The sequence below is a fragment of the Delphinus delphis genome, chromosome 12, assembly GCF_949987515.2.
Source record: "Delphinus delphis chromosome 12, mDelDel1.2, whole genome shotgun sequence".
NCBI lineage: Eukaryota > Metazoa > Chordata > Mammalia > Artiodactyla > Delphinidae > Delphinus > Delphinus delphis.
In genome coordinates, this window is record NC_082694.2 from 16,253,695 (window position 1) to 16,276,696 (window position 23,002).

Sequence of the window (23,002 nt, forward strand, 5' to 3'; positions counted from 1 at the left end):
TGTGTGTGTGTGTGTGTGTGTGTGTGTGTGTATAGCATATCTTCTTTATCCATTCATCAAGTTGACATCTTTTCATAGTTGACATCATGAAAGACTGAATGCTTTCCCCCTAAGATGAGGAACAAGACACGGATGTCTGCTCTCACCACTTCTCTTCGACATTGTGCTGAAGGTTCTAGCCAGGGTAATTAGACAAGGAAAAGAAATAAAAAGGCATTCACATTGGAAAGGAGGAAGTAAACCATCTCTTTTTTCATCATCTTGTGGATAGAAAATCCTAAGTAATCTACAAAAAACGCCTATTAGAACTAATAACCGAGTTCAGGATACAAGGTCAATATACAAAAACCAGTTGTATTTCTATACCCTAGCAATGAATAATGTGGAAATGCAACTAAGAAGCCAGTTCCACTATATTCAGTATCTTGTAATAACCTATAATGGAAAAGAATCAGAAAAGAATATATACGTACATATATTTACACATACATACACATTTATATATACACGTATAAAACTGAATCACTTTGCTGTACACCTGAAACTAACACAACATTGTGAATCAGCTATACTTCAAGAAAAGAAATAAGTTAAAACAAAAGAAACCAGTTCCATTTACAACAGCATAAAAAACACTAAGGACTCAATTTAGTGAAGAGCAGATGCAAAATAAAAACTAAAAACATCATGGAAAGGAATTAAAGAAGACCTAAGTAAATAGAAAGACATTTCATGTTTGTGGATTGGAAGACATAATAAATAGTGTTAAGATGACAACGTTCCCCAGACTGAGCTGCACATTCAGCGCAAGCCCTATCAAAATCTCAGCTCCCGAAAATGCTTTAAAATTAGTGGTGAGGGTTGCACCACTTTGTGAATGTTCCCCAAATCACTGAATCGTACACTTGAAAAGAATGAATGTTATGTGAATGATATTCCAATAAAGCTGTTGTAGAAAAGAGTAAGGGGTCAGGTTCCTGTACCTTGTTTGTTGAAAAATTCTATCATGAAACAAATCGCAGTGTCGGCCTTGGTAGCCCTGGGTGGGTCTGGGAGTGGCTTCCTCCTCCGTGAGTCCCGTGTTCCGTAGTTGGATTGTGGACTGTGCTGTGTGGCGCTGTGCCCATGTCCGGCCTGTGTCAATGAATGGCTTTCGGCTGTCAGCCCTCACCCTGCAGGCACCCCGACAGGGGTCAGGCCCCAGAGGGGCAAGGAGAGGCTTTGAGACGACGTCGGCCTGCCAGGTGGGTTGGACCTGGGCAGTTTGGAGGGCCAGCCCTCCAGATGGAGACTGTGCTGGACAGATGGCACAGGTGACACTGGGACACCTGGGCTTGCCTGATTCTCAGTCATGGTTCTGCATACGGCTGCAGCTCTGGATAGAGACCTCACAGCCCCTGGGCACTCTGGGTATCAGGAGTGTCCTGCCTAGCCACCAGGGTGCAGTTATCTTCGTGGGGCTGCTTTCTCCACCTCATGAGTCTATTTCTTCTGGTGCCTTCTGAAGGCTGAGTTGACCAGAGGGAACCACAGAAATTCAGAAATTGCTCCCAAACTCTTAGCCTTGGCAGTGAGAAATTTAAAATGCTGTGTGGTTAGCACACTTTTGATTGTAAAGTGAGGATCTCCCCAAACTGAAAGCTCCAGAGGTTTAAACTGCCACAGAGACGTCTGTCACGGGGATCTGCAGATGAAATTTAAAGATGAGAAATGGAGCTCACCTTTGGAGTAGAAGGAAATTGAAGTCACACAGAATAGCTTGGTCCTTAATGATAAAGATTGCTAATAGGGGCTGTTCATTCGCTCGACAAATCCTGTTTTCATTCCTAATTGGTTGAGAGCATGGACGCTGGAGCCAGACCACCTGGGCACCACCTGTGCCTCTTCGTCATCTGTAAAATGGGGGTAATAATACACCTACCTTATAGGGTTGTTGTTGCGGGGAGGCTGAATGATGTGTAAAGCACTGAGAACAGTGCCCTGCACCTCGTAATGCTCAGGAAATGTTAACTATCTTTATTATTGTGATTACTCCCTGTCACATGGACTTGGTAATGGCTGGGAGAGTGGAAGCTGTCGCCGCAATACTCTGCAAGCTCAGTCTCCTCCCCCGGCCCCGAGTCCAGGCATACTCTATACGTGAGTTTGCTGTGCTTCTGCACCAGGGCTAATCTGGGTCTTGCCAACGTCCCTTTCATCTGAGTCAGTTGCCCTTCATCAGTCTTGGGGTCCTAAATTCTACGGTTGGACCCAAGAATGCAGTAGAGCCCAGTACCTTCTGCCCCAAACACCACCCTCGGGCTCCCCAGGCTCCCAGAGGCTGCTCTAAGTTCCCTCTGCTTCTTAGTGCTGTGGCGTCAGGACAAGGGAGAGTTTGGATGGACCTTAATTTGCTTTCCTGGTCTCTGCCTCTTGAGTATTCAGTTGTCAACATTGCATAGACTCTGGGGCCAAGCTGCCTGGGTTTAGATTCTGTTCTGCTGCTTCTTTTGTGTGTGAAGTCCTGAGCCTCCTTTACCTGTTTTCCATTTTCAAATGGAGATAATAACGATGCCTCTGTTCTGCTGGATCAGAGGATGGAGCGCTGCAATTTAATTAGCCATTTAGGACATTAACGTGCCAACTGTCACAGAAAGGGACATCGTGACCCCAGAGGATCATGTCAATTCTGAGCATCAAAACCTGAAATGAAAGAAGATGCATCCCAGGATCTACCCTTTTAAAATACTTATTTTACGATGCCACTGTAAGCTTATCTGGTTGATCTTTCCTGCTTTTTATTGAAAAAGAAAAAAGTGAAATAAAATTCAGGTTGAGGTTTCCAGCTCTGGTGGCTTCTGCTAAAAGGAGGGTTTTATTGTGCATTGTTAAGTAGACATAGGACAGAAGGGGCCTGGGGTCTCAGAGGTGCTTGGCTTACATAAACAAGAATGGTCAGGACTGTCAGCTCTGGATCCGGAGGTGGAAGGTTGGGACTTGGTGTCCTCTGAGCTGTGTGACTCGAGGCAGCTCACCGCATGGTTCTGATCCTGAGTCCTTATCTCTGAAACGCGGCTTATCCTGGCAGAGCTGTTGAGAGGCCCCCTTGCAGAAGCTTTCTGAACTGAGTACCCCAGTAGGCCTGGTTAGAAGGGACGGGGTTGGCAGGGTTATTTCTTGGTTCTGGGGTGTGTGTTTGGGGGTCACGAGAGCTGCCACATTTCTGATCATTTTTCTTACTGCAGGGCATTTCATGGGCAACAACACGGTTCTTGATGTTCTGCGGCACGAAGGCTATGAGGTAGAACACGCCCCCGCTGGACGACCCATCAACAAGTAACCTTCCTGTGCTTCTATCCCGGTCAGGGAGCAGTTAGGGGAGCTGAGAGCCACACAGGGCTGCTTGGGCGCCAGGGTGGGCTGTGTCCTGAGAGGCTCCAAGGGCCCCAGCACGGACACCAAGCGGCCACTCGGTCCCCAGCTCAGCTGGCGTCCCCTCGTGGCTGGGACTGTGTCAGACTTGGGTTGGCCGGCCAGGCACTTTGGGCAGTAGAGGCCACACTGGCCTTTCCTCAGCAGTGCTTGGGGCAGAAAGGAAGGTAAGGGGAGGATGCTCTTTGGTCCTGGGGCCCAGGAGGGGTGATTTGACTTAACGCTCAGTGCCTTTGACCTGGGCCCTTGGGAAGTTTTAGGGAGGCAGGTGGTGGAATCAGTCCTCATGTAAGGTCAGGGGGGCTGGAGATGCTGGGAGTGTCTGTCAGACCCATCTCCGGGGCAGAAGCAAAGCCCCTTCTCTTTCTCTGAGCTGTTTCCTACCCCCAGGTCTGTTTACTTCTCATTTTTATGCAGAGTCACCCTCCTGCCCTGTGGCCCCTTCTGTAAAGAGTTCAGGAGGCCAGGATCTCCCACCCTCATCAATGCTGCTGCCCCACGCTGGCCTCCCTGCTAGTCTCTGCCCCGTGTCCAGTCCTAGTGGGCACAAGGTGACCCTTCCTACCCACTTTGTACCAGTCTGGGCTGCCCTAACAAAATACCACAGACTGGGTGGCTTTAACAATAGAAATTTATTTTCTCATGGTTCTGGAGGCTAGACACCAAGATCAAGGTGTCGGCAGGTTTGGTTTCTCCTGAGGCCTCTCTGTTTGGCTTACAGGTGGCCTTTTCACTGTCCCCATGTGGCCTCTCCTTGGTGTGCACACAACTCTGGTGTCTCTGTGTGTCCACACTTCCTCTTCTAAGGACACCAGTCAGACTGGATTAGGGCCCAACCTAAAGGCCTCATTTTAACTTAATCACCTCTTTAAAAGTCTTGTCTCCAAATACAGCCACATTCTGAGGTACTGGGGGTTAGAGCTCCAGCATGTGAATTTTGAGGGAACACAGTTTAGCCCACCTTCCATTCCTCTCCCACTCCCTCCAGATCGTGGTCACCAGCGCCCCCTCCTGGCAGAGCCCTCAGCTGCGGTGCGAGGACTCCAGGAGGAAAATACATGCCCTCTGCTGAGGGGACGGAGAGGGGGTCCAGCTGTGGTGCCTGCCCGATGGCTTCCTTCTCCAGGTCTCCGGGTGCCCTCTTTCTCCTCGGAAGAGCCACCTTCACCTCATGTTGTCTCAGGCCAGGTCCTCCTCTATCCCGTCACTCCAGAGGTTCCTCCTTGGGAGCCCGCTTTCCGTCCCAATGAGCCATGATTCTCTGGAAAACTTGACTACATCCTGGGCTTATCTCATCCCCCACCTCTCTCCATATCTTGCACTCCGTTTATCAGTAACAGCCATTCTTCACACAGTACTTTCTAGTTTACAAAAGCCCTCACCTAAGACTTCTTCTCATTTTCCACCTTCACCAGGCCTCTGGCTTCTTCCATTAAAATCTCTCTCAGATTTGCCCCCTTTGTTCCTAAGGTCATCACCCTCCGGTCCCTTCTCCACCTTTCTGTGGGACTACTCTTGCAAGTGTCCCTGACTCAGAAACCTTCAGGGTTTCTTGTTGTCCTCTTCCAAAGTCCAGTTTCTTCATGACGATGCCTCGGCACCCAGACCTCACCTTTTCCCAGCACGGATCTGCCTCTGATAACAGAAAACCTTTTGTCCTCGCCTCTGCCTCTCCACCTCTGCTAATGCTCTTCCTTTCCACTGTCTGCAGTCTCCCTCCACTCTTCCCCCGACTGAGAAAGTTCTGCTGCAGATCTCCATCCATCTCTCCCTCCCGTTCTCCTTCAGCTCCGGGAGGAGAGCCCAGCCCTTAGGGATTCTCTGCTTGTTTGGCGGAGAGGGTCTGTGGATCTCTCCTCACCCACTGGACCGTGTGCTCTTGGAAAGCAGGGTGGGCTGGGCCCTCTGCTCACTTCTCAGCCCCTGGCCCCAGGCTGACTGTCACGGCTGGGGTTTATCACACTATCTTTGGGGTTGCCAGAGAGGGCCCCGCTTGGGAGTGTGGATGGGTGTGTGTGTGTGTGTGTTGTTCTCAGACTCCTTAAATCTGCCTCTAACCCTGACACCTGCCCCTGGGGGAAGAGAGGTCAGGAGTCAATATTTTAAAAATCTCTCCGTGAGATTCTGACACACAATGAAGGCTGAGAACCAGTCCTGTCATTTACTGGGCTGCTCACACTTCCCTGGGGAGGAAGGAACGTTTATTGATCAATTGTCAGGTGGTAACTTGGTTCACACCGACTCTCAGTTAACCCTCAACACCAGCCTGTGGGGTGGGGGTTTCTTCTCCTTTACTGATGAAGAAACCGAAGGTGACACAACTTGTCAGAGTCAGGATACAGTTCGGACTCCTCGCCTGCACAGCCCTTTTCTTTCTGCTCTTTCTTCTCCCAGTTTTAGCTTTCCAGCCCCTTCCTCTCTGTTCATGTAGTTTCCTCTGCCAGGGATCTATTCAGTGCCCCTACCCTTAATTCTATCAGAGTCTGTGAGATCCAGTGCAAAGGCCTGGGTTCACCCTCTCCCACGATCCTGGGGAGTTTGATGTGGATGGCTGCAGCAGCTGTCCTGACTGTGTTCTGTGAGCGTCTAAGAGTTTTCAGTGGTGCACTTCTTTCTCTACGGTGCTCCTGGGTGAGGTCATGAGAGAGCATGAGGTCCCTAAAGGAGCTCCTGTTCAGGGAGAAGAAGGGGCGAGGGACTCTGGGCCCAGAGCCAGGGAGATGCCCATAGTGAAGGGGTGGGTGAGGACATAACGAGGGCACTGGCTGTGGAGGTACCTCCTTCCTTCTTCCCCTTCTCGGCAGCCATGTGATAATCCTTGAGGGATCTGGGCAGGCTGCTGTGGCTGTTGAAGAGCCTCTTTCTGAGTAGAGGCCTTATAGGGATACAGGAGGGAGGAACAGGGTTGAGGGCCACTTCAATTGTTCTAAGTAAAGAGCATTTAAACATTTTTCACTCCTCTTAAAGCGCCGTAATCTTCAGTGACTTTCTAGGCAGTGGTGACCCGTTGTTAGGCAAGTGCAGTAATTACAAGCGGTTAAGAAAGAATTTATTTCTTCCCCAGAGCTAGGAGATTTAGAGAGAGTACAATGCAGGTGTGTGAGGGAGAAACAAAGGCGTCAAAGTGATCACTTTTCGAAGTGGTTTTGAGACCCCTGCCTCACCAGCCGGATTGAACTTTCACATTATCTGCCTTTTGTGAGGTCCCGAGCCTTAAAGGCGGGGGAGGGCATCATGCTGGGGGACCTTCCTTCAATTCCTCTTCCTTCCTCCTCTGTTTACAGAGAAAAGACCAGAAGCCCGTTGTCACAGCCCGCCCCCTCTGCCGTCTTGGCTCCGGAAGCGCCCGCCCCGGAAGCTCAGGTACCGGAAGCTGGGTCTGCGGAGCCCCCACTGTTGCCGCTCCACCAGCCTCTGCCCAGAAGTTCCTACCTGCCGGGCGAGGCACGACGAAAGTTCCGGAAGAAGCGGAGGCGGCCGCAGCGGAGGCAGCGGCTCCGGCAGTTCAGCGACCTGTGGGTACGACTGGAGGAGAGGTGAGGTGGCTGGGCCGGCCTGGGCCAGCCACGAGCCCATCGCCCGGTCAGTCCTCACCCCGGAAGTGCGGGTGGGCGGCAGCCCAGGAATGCGGGTCACACTGCTTCAGGGGCGGAAGTTCAAGGCTGTGGTAGGGGGTGAGTGGCCCCACCATCACGGTGCAACCTTTCTCCTTTCTCATGGCCTGGACAGCGGTCTTCTGTCCACTCTGGTGGAGGTGAATCCAGATTAAAAGTAACTGCTTCAAGCCAGGGCCGGGGCCAGGACCCCATATTTATCTCTGTTAACGAACAGATAGGGCGGGGGGCATGGGTGGGTCTGTTAAAAGTAGTATGAGGCTGGAATAAAGGTTGAGAAGAACTTGATTTCCCAGCCCTCTCTCCACCGCAGATCAGGGAGAAGCTTATAGCTTTCCGGAGCTGGAAGCACCTCTGTAAGAATGGGCTTGTTCAGCCCCTACGTTTTGCAGGGAGCATGGTGACCACAGAATGTGCACTCGCAGAGATGCCCAGTGGGTGGATCAGAGGTGGGTAGAGGAGCCAAAGATGGGGACCCAGCCTGGTTTCTGCTGGAAGAACTACACCAGAGAGGCCTGGGATCCAGGCTACAGTTCAATTTATACCAAACTTTTTGAGTTCTTCCTATGTGCCCGCTGTTGTGTTGGTGCTGTGGCTTTGGGGGTGAACCAGACCGACACTGGCCCTGCCTTCATGGAGCTCACAGTCTGGGGAGGAAGCTGGATTTTGAGTTGATTATTCACAAGGGAAGTGTAGGGGGCTGCGGGGACGCGCGTGTGTGTGTTTGTGTGTTGGACATTACTACCTAACTTAGGGTGGCGGGTGTCAGGAAGGGCCTCCTGGAGGAAGCGACCTTTTGGTTGCTGCTGAGTAGAAGCCTGACAAAGTGAAGCCCAATGAACAGAGCTTCTGAGTCTGGATCAGGAGATGCAGGCATCTGATACCTGCATAGGTGCTTAATAATGAATGTTGAATGAATGTGTAAGCAACAGGGAGGGGAGGGAGTTCCAGCAAGGGGAACAGTGCAAAAGCCTGATGTGGAGAGAGTGATCATGTTAAAGGAACCAAGATGGAGTAATTCTGGCTGGAGCCTGGGAGGTCAGTGGGAAGAGGGGTGAGGTAGGTCTAGAAGGTAAATTGGATGGAATCACTGTGAGAATCTCATGCCTGAGAGAAGTAGGGTGCCACTGAAAGGTTTGAGGCAGGCATCCCGTGTGCTGTGGGGTTTGCATTTTTAAATGGACAGAAGCTGGCAGCCAGATGTGACTTGGAGAGCAGGGACAGATCCTGTTGGTGTCCATGTGCCCCATGGTGCCTGACACGGGGAGGCTCCTCAACCATCCTTCACTGATGGAGGAATACACTGACCTGTTTAGTACCTTCTCAGTCTGGGCCATTTCCTTTCAAGGTGGCCATGCAGGGATTGGGCACTTTACACCAGAGCTGAGCTGAAAGGACCAGGTGAGCCTGCGCTTGTTGTGTCTTGACCTGGGAAGGCTGCGTGGTGTTCACATGAGACCCAAGCTGGGGTAGGGGAGAGAGCCAGAGACCCGGAGAGGAATCCTCCTGGCTTGGCGGTGCCTCTCTGTGTGGTCAGGGAGGAGGGTCCCTGCTTGGCATTGCCCAGAGGCTGACAATTAGCAAGTCTGAGCAAACTAATTTTAATAATCCTTGAACCAAGAAGCAAATAGCTGGGGGAGAGTTGTTCAGTGTGCTAATCTTCGTGCCTGTATCATTTGGTTTTGTTGTAGCAGTAGTCACGAGGGCCAAGATGTAGGAAATCTATTAACGTACTAAGATACATTCCTGTCTTTGGAGAAGAGAGGTGAGAAGGAGCTGTGCAGGCCTTTGGGGGCCTCGGAGTATCCAGTGGCTCTTGCTGTGCCCTGAGACTGTGTCTTTCTCTTTGCCTCCAAGTGCTGGGATCCCACAGCTCCAGGTCCCCGTTCTGGACAGGCGCATCTCCGCCAAGCTGTGGCTCCCTCGCCCTGGGCAGTCTCCCCACAGCCAGATGGTGGTCAGCAGTGCCTGCCTGTCTGTCTGGACACCTATGTTATGGGTGCTGGCTTTCCAAACAGAGACAACCCTCCTGTAATGACCAGAGAAGCCAAGATCTGACGCCTCGGACTTGAAGGACAGCCATTTTGTACTCCACACTCTGCTCCGGCCCTGATAGGCCCAACCCAGGAGAAGAGACTCAAAATTAAAAAGCCAGCGTTGATTCTTCTTTTTCCAAGGAATGACTGGGTTATCCAGCAATGCTTGGGGGAGGTGTATAGTTTTGTAACGTAATGAGCTGTATGAAAATAATTAATTGTAAGAAAATTATTAAATACTTCTTTTGTGTAGATTTTTTGCCACAGTGTGTATAGCAAGCAAACAGCTCTTTTTGCTCGCATGCTCTGAATACTATCCCTGCTGCACTCCTGGCCCCACTCCTGGGCCTGCCTGCAGCCATGGACCCTGCCCCTTTCCTCCTTCCTGCTGCTCTTCTCCCCATCCTCTCCTGGTTCTGGATGCAACAGTCAGTAGGCTGTGGAACTTCTGCTCCTGTCTATTCAAGGTCTCGTGACTAGTGTGGGTCCTGCACTCTGACAAGTGCTTTCATTATGTACAGTGTGTGAGGGTGTCTCATCCACATGCTGAAGACTGGTGGATAGGTAGGTTTTGTCAGGGGTGTTGTGCAAGAAAATGGGTTTCAACCTCTCCCCCCGTCCCTGTCCTGTGTGTTACTTATTATTTATATGTCTTTGTGTTTTCCAAATAAAGTCTTATGAAGAATCTGTATATAAAATGATTAAAAATAGAATTTCCCTAGTTGAGTCTGAAATGGGAACTTTCAGCCCTGCCCAGCTGATACCTGCCCCCCTCCCCCTGCGGCCATCATGGTTACAGACCAGGGTCTCCCGCCTGTGGCAGAGTTTCCTTTTGGTTCTCCTGAGCCTCTGAGCAGCTCATAAAAACCCAGAGGGTCTGCCCAGGACTTGGATGGGGCCAATAAGAAGTATCTGGTTTCAGGTACCTTGATTGCCTGGGCTTACAGCTCCGTGGCCTTCCCTTCCTTTTTCCAGAGACTTTCTTGTGGGTTCATTCTTGGTCATTTCCAGGGCCAAGGAGATCTTTGAGTCCCACTGAGTGATGTGATGGCACTCAGGATCCATGTTCACCACCTTGGCTCCATTCTGTGCCCCCTGTATTGCAGGGGTAGGAGGGCTAAACTTTCCGATCCCTTGCTGCTATGATCGAGAGTCTTCTAATGAGATACGCTTGGTGAGATTTGGAAGGTGAAAGGGGCAGAAGACCTTTTTCTTTGGTCGTAGTGGCAGTTATGTTTGTGTCCCGGGTTTGTGTCCCGGTCCGGGAAGATCCCACATGCCGCGGAGCGGCTGGGCCCGTGAGCCATGGCCACTGAGCTCTGCGCGTCTGGAGCAGGCTCCAGCAGACACAAGTGTGTGCAGTGGCCAGGCTCTGCATGAGGCTGGTACAGCTTCCTGCAGCTTTCTGACCTCGGATTACAGCTGCTGCGGTGCCTAATGTCAACCCTCTGACTTCTGCTGCTGTAGCCACTCCCCTGACTTAGGAGGCACCTCTTCCCTCTGATTCCTAATAGAGGTGGTGCTCCCTGCTTCTCAGTGACTTGAGTCTACAGGATTGCTGTGGCTGACCCTGTTCTTCCTGTAAAGGGGCGTGGCTTTCTCCAGAGGCCCACATCCTAGCTGGGTGGTACCCAATTTTTTGGCTCATATCCGGGCCGAGGAAGCAACAGACGCGGTTGGCAGGGCTGACGCAAAATGGTTTGCAAACCACAGCGGCTGCTCCATCTCAGCACTGCTTTTGGGGTAGCAGGGGCGCCAATGCACCTGGAGGGTGACTTGGCCAGTTTTCATACAGTTTTACCCCAAAGCAGAAAATTCCTCTGCCCTTGAGTGGGAGCGACCTGCACTATCGTGAAAGACCGCAGGCTCTTCTGAGGATTGTAATCCAGCCCCACAGCATGGGGGAATGGCACCATGGGCCCAGATCTCATGTGCTGGGCCCTGAGCCTTAATCTGGTCTAGACATGGAAGAACCTAGGGCCACGAGACTGACATGTACAGTGGGCCTTTCACATTAGCGTGAAGAGGAAGGAAGCCCATGTGGATGAGGAAGTGCTGAGGTCTGACTCGCCGCCCCTCCCCCCCCGCCCCAGTCCCCTCCCTGCCCTGTCCCAGCCACCCCCCTACCCACCCCCCTACCCCCGTCCCAGCCACCCCCCTTACTGATGGGAAGCTGCCTCCTGCATGGGGGAGGGGGAGCAGGCTTAAGAGGTGAGCGCTGAACTCACTGCTTTCACATCAGAGCTTGAATTACCACCAGAAAGAGAAACTCAAAACACTTTATTTTAGGTTATAAAAGAAGTAAAAGCCACACTTGCTACCTTTAAGCCAGATCAGAAGTAAACCTGTTTTGCTCGCATATAAATTACGCAGACTTTTCTCCCCCATCAGGAAAGATCTCTGGCCTGGTTCTTTTTAAGCACAGAGGTGGCACCTTTTCACTCATTTAGTTGGCAGAGCAAAGCCGATCCCTTGGCAATCCAGTAATCTTTGGACCGCTTGGAGGGTAAGAGGATGGTCACCACAAAGTTGGTTGAATGACCTAGTTAAGAATACAGGGAAAAAAGGGTTGTTACTTTAAAGAATAACCCCTTAATACAAAAACCACTGTACTGGGAGTTTAGACACCCGGTCTCCAGACCTGACTTTGCCTCTAAAGAAGAAGGGCAAATAGTCCTCTACAGATTTCAGTTTTATGCTGTATAAAATGAAGATGTTAGAACAAATGATCCTTCAGGACCTGTCCAGCTTAGACCTTGTATAACCTTATAAACTATGTTTCAGGTTCTCTGCAGTTTGTTTCAGGGAGCATTGGACTAGGATTGAGGCCTGAGTTTTAATGGGATTCAGGGGATACAATCGGTAGGTTGGGCATCCATCCATTTGTCCATCTGCTTGTCCATCCATCCATCCATCCATCCTTTGTTCCACCCAGTAGGTAGGCACTGGGGTCCTGAGATGACTAAGTGCAGTCACAGGTATGTCCCTCAGCTCTGGGACATCTGAAGTAAGAGGGCACTTTTACCCTTTCTTCACTGTGTGCCTGGTTGAGGGGGGCCAGGACCTGGTTGAGAAGAGGACCCTGCCCTCAGGATGGGAGTTGCTGTTTCTGGCCTTCACAGCAAACCCCATCTGTGTGGAGGTCGGGACAGGTGGTGGTGTCCCCAGCAGAGAATGCCTACATCTCCCCTTTCCTTATCTTTGTACGTCGTTCCCTGCATGGTGCATTGGCAGGTGCTCGAATGACATTTTTTAGTACATATGCAGAATGTATATGTATAGTAACCATTAGTTTGAATTGAAATTCAAATAAGGTCCATACCTTGCAACAGTGATGTGTTGTTTAACAGGTAGTTTCCCCTCTGTTCCTTTTGCCACCCCCTTGTAATATATTTGTTGAAACAACCAGGCTATTTCTCCTGTGAGGTTTCCCAGAGCCTGGCTCTTGTTGACAGCATCCCTGTGGTGACTTTACACATGTTCCTCTATTCCTGCAAGGGTGGTTAGATCTAGAGGTGTGATCACATTCAGGGTTGAGTTTTTTTGGCAAGAATACTTCCTAGGTGGTGTGCATTTCCATCAGGAAATGCCTTGTGTCTGGTTGTCTTTCTTTGTTGGAATGTCAGCAGCAGCTGATAATTATTACTTAGAGCCATTATTTCATTAAGGTTAATAATTTTAAATTTTAGTGATGATTAAGTCTATAGAGTCCATCTGTGATTTAATTTTTGTATGTGGTAGGAGATAAGGATCTAAGTTTGGTATAACCAATTGTCCCAGCATCATTTGTGGAATAATTTCCATCTTCCTGATCAATTTTAAATGATGCTGGTATTATAGGTCAAGTTCCCATATATGCACAGTGCGTTTCTGGGCTCTCTCTCCAGTACATTGGATCTGTTCATAGAATCTTGTGCCAGTGCAACGTCATTTTAGTTACTACCTTTTCCTGAAAACCACAGAGTTCCTGTTGGAATTTTAGCCAATAATAAGAAGAAAAATGACTCTATTAAAAAACGGGCAAGGGCTTCCCTGGTGGCGCAGTGGTTGAGAGTCCGCCTGCCGATGCAGGGGACATGGGTTTGTGTCCCGGTCCGGGAAGATCCCACATGCCGCGGAGCGGCTGGGCCCGTGAGCCATGGCTGCTGAGCCTGCGCGTCCGGAGCCTGTGCTCCGCAATGGGAGAGGCCACAACAGTGAGAGGCCCCAGTACCGCTAAAAAAAAAAAAAAAAAAAAAAAGTACATGTACCTACAAAAACTTGTAAATACCATTATTAATTTAAAAAATACCTTTGAACACTTTTTTAGATTTGTCATAGGAGTGGGAGGTCATGTGACACGAATGTCTATTTTAGTTCTATTCTGCACATTACCCTTAGAGAACACCCTTTAACTGAATATTTTATTAGAAAAATAAATATCATCAGTATCTATATTTTCCATTCAAATGAGAAAGATTTTTTAGTTCTTTCTTCCTGGCTCCCCTCCCGTATTTCTGTCATCTGGAAATTTAGTTCCAAGTTATTATAAATTCATTTTTATGGTCAAACTATTAAAGATTTAACCGTGTGTGTGTGTGTGTGTGTGTGTGTGTGTGTTTTAAATAGAGGATCAGTGGTGATTAATTTAGAGCCTCTGTATGTCCAAGATAGTCTTTATTACAACTTTTCATTCAGATGATAATTTGGTTGCACTTGCAATTCTGGTTCAAAGTTGTTTTTCCTCAGCCCTTTGAAGAAGTGTCTCTATTTTTATATGCACTGTGGATAATGAGACATGTCTGAAGTCAATCTGATTCTCATTTTCTGGAATTTTCGTTCCAGTATATTAATGCATTTCATCTCTTTGAGAATTTTCTTTATTTCTGATGGTCTTAGGTATCACTCTGATATATCTAGGTTTCTTTTAAAATTTGTTTATGTGTTCGTTGTATATTTTAAAAAATTACCCCTACCACTTTGTGAGATCTCCCAATCTGAGGACTCAACTGTTTCTTCAGTTCTGGGAAATTATCAGCCAGTTTTTCAAATATTACTGCTCTTCCATTTTTTCTCCTTCCTCCTTCCAGATTGCCTGCTAGATAAATGTTGGTGATTTTAACTCCTTCCACAGTGTCACTTAAAAAAATTGCATTGTGCTGTCTTTTGAGGGATTTCCTCAGCGCATTCTCTTGTCTCACTCTCTAGCTGTCTGCATTCAATCTTCAGCTTATCTTTTTATCCGGTTCCTTTTTTTCAGGGCTGTATCTCAGTTTCAGGTCTACTAAGATTTCTCTTTTTGTAGCATGGCATTCCACCTATTTGTTTTAAAATCTCTTTTCTACGCTGAGTCTCAGTGGATTTGATCAGAGATAGATGTGTCTACTCAGTCCATCATTTTTCAATTAGAAGGCACTGCTCAATAAACTACTTTCTGGGACTTCCCTGGTGGCGCAGTGGTTTAGAATTCACCTTCCAGTGAAGGGGATGCGGTTTCGATCCCTGGTCGGGGAACTAGATCCCACGTGCATGCCGCAAATAGGAGCCCGCTGGCCACAACTAAGACCCGGCACAACCAAAATAAATAAATAAATTGAAAGACACACACACACAAAATAAACTATTTTCTACTCATCAGACTAATAGAAGCAAGTATTGGCTTTATAATATTAATCTACACTCAGCATTAAAACAAATAGAATTTACAGCATTTATACATTTGTGTGTTATAAGTGGTCTTATTTTAAGCCTGGCTAATTGGTCCAAGATCACCCTTTGTACATTACAGTTCAGCATTTGGACTTTGATGATTGTAGTTTGCATTCGGTCATTATACTGATCTTAGAACATCCTCACCTGTGGTTGAGAGTGTTCCTGCCCGGGCCCCTGTCTTATAAAGTGGGGAGTGGTAGAGTGTTGGGTTTGGCTCATAATTTTGTTGGGGTTCAAAATGCACCACAGGCAGCATTGGATTCATCTGTCCGGGCAGTGCGTCTTCTATCACCATCTCCTCATTGTCCCATCGAGAAGCATCCATGAATATCCCATGGACAAGAACACCATCCTCAGGAGAGGGCAACTGAAAGACACCCAGAAGTTCATAGGTGAGAAGAGGAGGAGGGGTCAGTTTTGTGGGCCACCTCCTAGTCCTACATCCTCACTCAATTCTAAGAACCAATCCAGAGATTCTCTTATCACTCACATTTTGGAGAGGAGAATGCCAAGGCTCCAAAAGGTGAAATAATTTGCTTTTCAGTTTGTCACCAAATCTCATACTTTTCACACTCCCACAGGCTGTCCGGTAGGGGGTACCCCTGGGAAACCCACTGATGGGCTTCAGACTCTGATATCATGACATTAGGATTTTCCCCTTCTCATGGGAAGCGGATGGACAAGAGGGCTGTGATTATCATCTGTTATTTTTAGCAAGGCCTTTCAAAGATCTGGGTGCCGTTCCAGAAGAGAGGTTATATATTGGCAATAATATTTGCAGAGTGCCTATGGAAAGTTTTTTTTTTTTTTTAATGGGAAGTTTTTTAAGGGAAATTTTGCAGGAAGCGGGACTTCCCTGGTGGTGCAGTGGTTAAGAATCTGCCTGCCAATGCAGGGGACATGGGCTCGATCCCTGGTCCGGGAAGATCCCACATGCCTCGGAGCAACTAAGCCTGCGTGCCACAACTACTGAGCCCGTGTGCCACAAGTACTGAAGCCCGCGTGCCTAGAGCCCATGCTCCGCAACAAGAGAAGCCACCACAATGAGAAGCACACACACTGCAATGAAGAGTAGCCCCTGCTCGCCACAACTAGAGAAAGCCCACACGCAGCAACTTAGACCCAATGCAGCCAAAAATAAATAAATTAAAAAAAAAAAAAAGAAATTTTGCAGGAGAAAGAGAGACAGAGACAGAGCCCCTGTCCCTCAATGTCCTGTGATTAGATGTCACCACTGGTATACAATTTCTTCCAGTTGTGGGCTTCTGTGTATCCTTCCTCAAACATTGAGTGAATTTGGCCAGTTCTGGGGCCCTAGACCTTTGGATAACTGGAGCTTCACACCTGCAGGCAGAGGACCAAGCTGTGTGGTCATAAGGGATGTGTTTTATAGTGAATAAAAGGATGGTAAGTGCTTTTTGGTTGGACTTTACTACCTAGTGTCCTGTAGTTTGTCCCTCGCGTGCAGCAAGGTAGAGCAAGGCCTTCCTGTTTTGGGGGCTACTCTATAGGCTTGTGCAGGTTTGCCTGAGTAGAGGCTGAAACCATCCTGCCATCCACTTGCCAAGCTGTGTGTAGGAGCCGTCTGCACACACACAGAGCGAGTGCCTTTTCCTAAATGGCACAAAGGCGGCAATGGGCTGACAGTGGCCCTGCTGTTTGTAACAGAACTCAAGTCATCCAACAGTCTCCCGCTGTGTCTTGCAGACGTTTGCTGGGAGGACCAGGAGATGGGCTGACTATACAGTTTGCAGTCTCCACAGAAGGCAGGCGGCATTCCCAGGCATCACTGTGGTTCACTGCACATGACCCACGTGGAGATGTGTGTAGACTGGGGCAGGCTGGAGGTACAGAGGCCCCGGTGGTCACTGTAAACATCTGTCCGTCAGAGTCAGTCTATGTGGCACATGGAGCGCGCCGGGCACAGAGCAGGGCCAGCATCCAGGACGGGCTGGATGAGGGCTTTTATGTGGGTGTCGTCCTGCCCTCCTGCAGCTCAATTAGTCCTGACCTGGGCCTCCGATGCTCTCCTGGCTAAGAAGGGTCTCAAAATAACAAGGAGTGCCTCTTTCAGTTGATTTCCCCCTACTTTTGCATGCAAATACTTTAGCATCAAAAAAATTTTGATGCTAAAACAAATTCCCTTAAAGACGTAAGTTCTTTCATTGTCATTTTAAGATACAGGCAATTAAGAAGCATGGGGTATTACAGCATTTCATAGAGTAATCCATGAATATGGGATCAATCTCATCTTTGTGTGTTTTTGCTAATCAGAGCAAACACTAGATCAAGCAGATCTGAGTGGGTGGATACTGATTAAGTTACCCAGGAACAATTCCTACTAATACCATGATACTTTAAGGAAGGTTTAGTAAAAGGCACTTACCCCATCTACACTGACCGGCTAGTGAACACATTCCTGGCAAAAGCAATCTGGAGCAGATCTTTGATTTCACAGCACACATAGAAAATTACATTAATAAGGCCCACTGGGGTGGACAGGTGCATTGAAGCAGAGGTTTCCCTGCCCCATCAATATCTCAGCACGTTGAAAGTGGGCAGCTCAGATTGGCAGTGGTGGCTCTCACCCCGGCTATATACTGGAATTGCCAGGGGAGCTTTAAAATATAATGATGACTGATATAATTGGGGTGATTTTGACGTAATTGGGTGTGGACTGAGCATCAGATGTTTTTAAAGCTCCATAGGTGATTCTAACCTGCAGTCGAGGTTGAGATATTCTAGAGCAGGGGTTCTGAAACTCAAGTGGGCTAAGAACCCCCTGCAGGACTTGTTAAAATATAGGTTTCTGGGTCCCAGCCCAGTTTCTGATTCAATCTGGAATGGGTCCTTGGAATTTACATTTCTTTTTCTTTTTTAAATTGAAGTATAGTTGATTTACAAAGTTGTGTTAGTTTCAGGTATACAGCAATGATTCAGTTAACATATATATGTCTATGTCTATATATATATATATATATATATATATATATATATATATATATACACATACATATATACTTTTTCAGATTCTTTTCCCTTATAGGTTGTTACAAAATATTTAGTATAGTTCGCTGTGCTATACAGCAGGTCCTTGTTGGTTATCTATTTTATATATAGTAGTGTGTATATGTTAATCCCAACCTCCTAATTTATCCCTCCCCCCCCTTCCCCCTTTGGTAACCATAAGTTTGCTTTCTACATCTGTGGGTCTATTTCTGTTTTGTAAATAAGTTCATTTTTAATAAGTGCCCAGGTGATGCTGATGCTGCTGGTCTGTGGACCACATTTTGAGAACCTCTGCTCTAGAGGGAGTAAACTATGTAAGCAAAGAGTCTGAACTGCTTCCTTAGTATTGATACATTCCTATTGGCTATATGATGTAGTTATAGTTATATGATATATGAAGTTAGCATATCAATTCTGCTAGGAGGCAGCTGAGTGAACGAGGCAGATAAGTTTAGCTTATGATAACAGTTATTTATTGTGGGCTCACTATGTGCTGGTCACATGACACCTGAAGTTTCAGTTACACTGCCCTACAGCTCTGAGGTTGGTGGCATGAGCCCCATTTTGCAGATGTGAACACTGAGGTGCAGACATATTAGTAATTGCTCTTGCAGACACAACTGGGGAGGGAGAAAGTCAGAATTTACTCAGGGCTGCCCAGTGCTGAAACTCTGGTTTTTAATCTCTTGCCATATTGCCTCCGCATGAATGAGAAAGTTACTGTAGGTATCTACAGTATTGCTGTAAAATATACTTTTACAGGTCAGACTAATTTAGGCAGTTCTCATCCGGTCACTGCTAATTGGGGAGCTTGTCTTGGGGCTGTGAGTCCCACCCTGCCCTCTCCCACTCCTGCAAATGGAAAGTGGGGGGGTAGGGCAGGGGAGATTGCCTGAGATACTGGATGACAGTGGGACAGAAGCTGCTGTGCTGTAACAACTGTCAGGGGGACAATACCTCCATGTCCATGGGCAGTTCTTGTCCAAACTGCACTGTCTTGGCAGCGTCTATAACTGTGGCTTGATCCCGATAGATAGGAATCATGTTGTACTTGAAACTCAGCTCATCTATAGGCAAATTATATTTCCGAGCATGATTTTGAAGAGTTCCTGTAAATATGAAAGCCAGAAACCTGGGTTACTATTGCCCAAACATGGCCCCCACTCGCCTCAACCAGGATGCTCTGGCGTTAGAGAGCTTCCTCTCCATCCAGAGGACCCAACCATTAACATCTTACTCTGAATTAGTTGGGAGGGGTGGAGCAAAAGCATGTGCGAATTTTGGTCCTGGTTGGGAAGGGAGGGGAGGCCAAGTCTGAAGTGCACCGCTCTGCCAATGAGAGAGACAAGCCCGTGAAGCAGTTTCAGAGCCCAATCTCCCCAACTTTAGCATCTTGCGTAGCTTGTCTTGTATGGGCTGTCTATAGGCTGTTTAGAAGGGACTCAGGATGAGACAGATGAAGGGCTGGGCTCATTAGCATCTAGGAGCCCAGAGACCTTGGTCCCCTCTGGGGTCCTGGGCAGAATCCCTGAGGGCCACTGGAGGGATAGTAAGAGTATTTTTTAGAGGGAAGGACGCTGCTCAGAGGTGGAGCCAGAGAAGGTGGAGAGCAGGTAGTGCCCTTGAGCATGTGGGGTAGCTGTGTGCATTCACAGGGCAGCAGCATTTGCACTGGTAACCTGAGAGGAGTGGGCATTAGGTTGCTGGAGGAACGTCTGCTATTTCTGCCATCCTTTCCCCACCCCAGCAAGCGAGGAAGAGCAGGGCCTTGTTCGGCTGCCTTATAATCAACAACCCCTTGGTTAGGCCATCAGCAGCCATGCCATTTTCAAAGTTCCTAGAAACCCGGCACAGCTCATCACACATAATGATCGTTCCTATGGGATTTTTCTAGGGAAAGCACTGGTACCTGTTAGAAATCCTTGAGGAAAGAAGAAACCGGAGATCCAGAAGGACTTAGGCTGTCCTCTTTTGAGCCACAGCTGAAGGAGAAACATTACACCATAATGTACTTTTTTTTTTTTTTCTGAGATAGAATTTGTCTTTTAAATCAAAGTTGTATTTTGGAGGGTGTCCAGGAGGCAGAATCTAAACAGGTCCTGAGTTATCACCAGCCCCATTCTTACTGCCTGCCCTGTCCCCCTTCCTCACCCACCAGGCTGACCATAAACCCGGAACCTGGTTATTACAGAAGTTCTAGAAGGGGGAGAGGGCAGCAAGGTCACACCTGACCGTTTGGACCCATGTCAGATTGGTTCTGTACCTCATGGTGAGGTCTCATGAACTAGATCTGAAACTCCAAGGATGGCCTGGAATTAAAATGGACTGTGGGGATAAGGGTCTAGGAAAAACTCTACTATAATCAGCATAAGACTTTCAAACTGATGCTATTCTGGAAGTTTCTGTTTCTTTGGGTTCAGATGATCCCTCGATGGTTGTCAATATTTCAGTTAGCGAGGGCTTCCTAAGAGCTTGAGGGCCAACCGTGTCATCAAATTCATCAGACCCCAAAGACGTGAATTTTCTTACGTCCACAAATGCAGTCCTCAGAATAAGGTCTTTGACCCATGATCCTAGTGGCTTCAGGGATGGGTAGGCTGTGTTGGACCACAGAGAGGGAACCTGGTTGTTGAGGAAACTGTTATACACTTTTTCCATTTCTTCAGACATCACCACCAATCCAGCAATGGCTTTGTTGAGCGTATCTAGAGAGGTCTGAAAGAATAAAAAGGGGTTGGTGCCCTTCACAGATGTAATTATCAGGTGGGAATGAAACTTGTTCATGGTAGCAGGTGTTTCCTTACGCTCAAGGACCTGCTTGCTGGGTTCCATCCTCTCTGTAAACTATGTGCTGGGCCAGACGCTCCAATCTTTCATGCATTTTTTTACATGTGACCAGAGGGGTGTAAGACCTTGTAGAGGAGGTGATTCAGGCATGATAGCAGGATCCAGTGAAGTGAAGAAGGGAAGGTGGAGAGATGGCCCCCAAGTATGTTGAGAAAAGCCATCATCCAGCTCTCGTCCAGGCCAAAGGAAGAATGGGCCTAATGATTAGTGATTTGGGAACCATGGACAGGGGGATGAGGACGTGGGAAGTACCTCTAACTCTGCCCAGGGGGAGCCTGCGGCCCCAGGAGTTATAGCAGAAAGGGGAGATTCTTAGATGAGACCAATCTTTCAGCTGATTCCAGAGAGCCTCCTTATACTGGAAACACTTTTTTTTTTTTTGCGATACGCGGGCCTCTCACTGTTGTGGCCTCTCCCGTTGCGGAGCACAGGCTCCAGATGTGCAGGCTCAGCGGCCATGGCTCACAGGCCCAGCCGCTCCATGGCATATGGGATCTTCCTGGACCAGGGCACGAACCCGTGTCCCCTGCATCGGCAGGCGGACTGTCAACCACTGCGCCACCAGGGAAGCCCCTGGAAACACTTTTTAAAGGTATGTCCCTTATCCTCCCCTCATCTCAAAAAAAGACAGAGGCCGGCAGTAGTCCTGGGAGATGCTGGACCCACAGCAGCCATGGGAAGTTCAGGGTTATATCCGCCACCTGGCTAAAGATAAAGGCAAGCCATATAGATTTGTATGGGTTCCAGTTTTGTGACAACTACTGCCATACATGGGGAAGATATTACAGGAAGATGTTAGAGACCAAACTTATGTTGATTAAAATACTAAGTCCTAGGACCACATGCAGATAGTTCTAGAGACGGGCGACATGTGACAAGACAGGTCTAGTCATCCTTCCATTCCTTCATGGAGTTATTCCCCTCCTCCCAACTCTTTTCACAAGAGGCAGTGATAGAAGAGAGGAGTGTTAAGTAGGATCTGAGGAACCATTTGCAGCAGAGCTCAGGAAAAAGGGCCTCAGCCAGAGCCCAAACAACCCTCCACCTTAGACACCAAAAATGGAAAGAGGTAGCAGAAGACTTATCTAAGATTCATGGAGAACACTTAAGTCAGGGAGCTGCAGGGGCCAGGCTGCTAGTGCCTTCCAAAACAGCGTAGACAGAGGTCACATTGCGGCCAGTTCTCTCAGAGGAGGCAGCTAACATGTAGTCATGTCCAGCGGCAAGAGCGCACGTCAGAATGTTCTCCCTTATGGCTAGCGGCCTTGTCTCTCCCAGGACTTGCCCTGTCTCACAGTTCTGTAACCGTCTGGAGGAGAGTGAGCTCACCAAGATGGCAGCCCGAGGCCCCTGAGGCTCCCGCCCTCCCCTGGCCTTTCTTATCACTACCACTGTGAGGCCTTGCTGTTTGCTGGGGGAGGTGAAAGGGAGGCTGGGACAGAGCCAGGGCAAGGCAGGACAGGGCAGGTGCCAGGATGAGGGAGATCTCTGGTGCAGGCCCAGCATACAGTGGTGGCCACCACCCCTCCCTCCAATGGGAGTGCTTGGCTCTGACTCCTGATTGCCTTGCAGGCTGCTTCTCCCAGGGCTCCTATCTCTTCTACTTGTTTTTAGGTGAGTACTGCCATTAGTGGTGGACACTGTTGTTTGACCAGAAGAAGTGACCGCTTTGTTCCTGAGAGCCACATTCGTTCACTTGCATTTTCAAATATTCATGGAAGATTTAGGACGTGTCAGGCACTGGGGAAACAGAGATGACTTATATACTAGTCTCCTTCTCTTCAAGTTCATTGTCTACTGGGGGAGCCATACTCATGGAGGAGTTATTACAAAACAAGGTGGTACATTGTACACAAAAACAGTGATGGACACAGACACCTCAAGTGATGGAGCCCTGAGGAGGGGTCCCTGTCATCTGGTGGTGGAGGGAAGGGCTTGTGTTCCAGGAAGATTTTATGAGGAAGCGACATTTGGACTTGTCCATCTTTAAGTGGGTGAAAGGCCATACATGATGTGGAAGATGTCAGAGATGAGCAGCAGCCATCTCCTCTTCCTCCTCTGAACAACAGTATCCTCCTAGTTTTATCTGGGCACAGAGCAATCCAATACACATATTGGGACTACATTTCCCAGCCACCCTTGCAGCTGGGGTGTTGCCATGTGACCAAGCTTTGGCTAAAGGGATATAAGAAAAAATGATGTATGCAACTTCTGGGCTACATTTTTACGAGGAAGCTGCTCTCCCTCAGCTCTCTTTCCCCTGTCCCAGTGGCTGGCAAAAGGGGACAGTTGGAATGGCCACCTTAGTCTCAGAGATGGAAGCTACCTGTTGAGACTGGAAGAGCCAGCTCTCCAGCTGAGATCCTTGGATGAGCTCACAAGGCAAGATTAACT

General features: G+C 48.4%; 2 protein-coding genes across 2 annotated transcripts in view; one reads left to right on the forward strand and one right to left on the reverse strand.

Moving 5' to 3' along the window:
* Positions 1-9,667, forward strand: part of TRABD2A (TraB domain containing 2A) — a 53,464-nt gene extending 43,797 nt beyond the window's left edge. The window contains 3 exon segments of the mRNA XM_060026363.1: positions 3,225-3,315; positions 6,696-6,947; positions 8,883-9,667. Of these exon segments, the coding sequence (XP_059882346.1) occupies positions 3,225-3,315; positions 6,696-6,947; positions 8,883-9,060 (521 nt within the window). The 3' untranslated portion in view covers positions 9,061-9,667.
* Positions 9,668-11,492: 1,825 nt separating this feature from the next.
* DNAH6 (dynein axonemal heavy chain 6) overlaps positions 11,493-23,002 on the reverse strand; it is a 289,189-nt gene continuing 277,679 nt past the window's right edge. The window contains exons 72-76 of the mRNA XM_060027729.1: positions 20,291-20,476; positions 19,671-19,743; positions 18,719-18,870; positions 14,897-15,119; positions 11,493-11,603 (exon numbers count right to left, since the gene is read on the reverse strand). Of these exons, the coding sequence (XP_059883712.1) occupies positions 11,500-11,603; positions 14,897-15,119; positions 18,719-18,870; positions 19,671-19,743; positions 20,291-20,476 (738 nt within the window). The 3' untranslated portion in view covers positions 11,493-11,499. The remainder of the gene's footprint in view (positions 11,604-14,896; positions 15,120-18,718; positions 18,871-19,670; positions 19,744-20,290; positions 20,477-23,002) is intronic.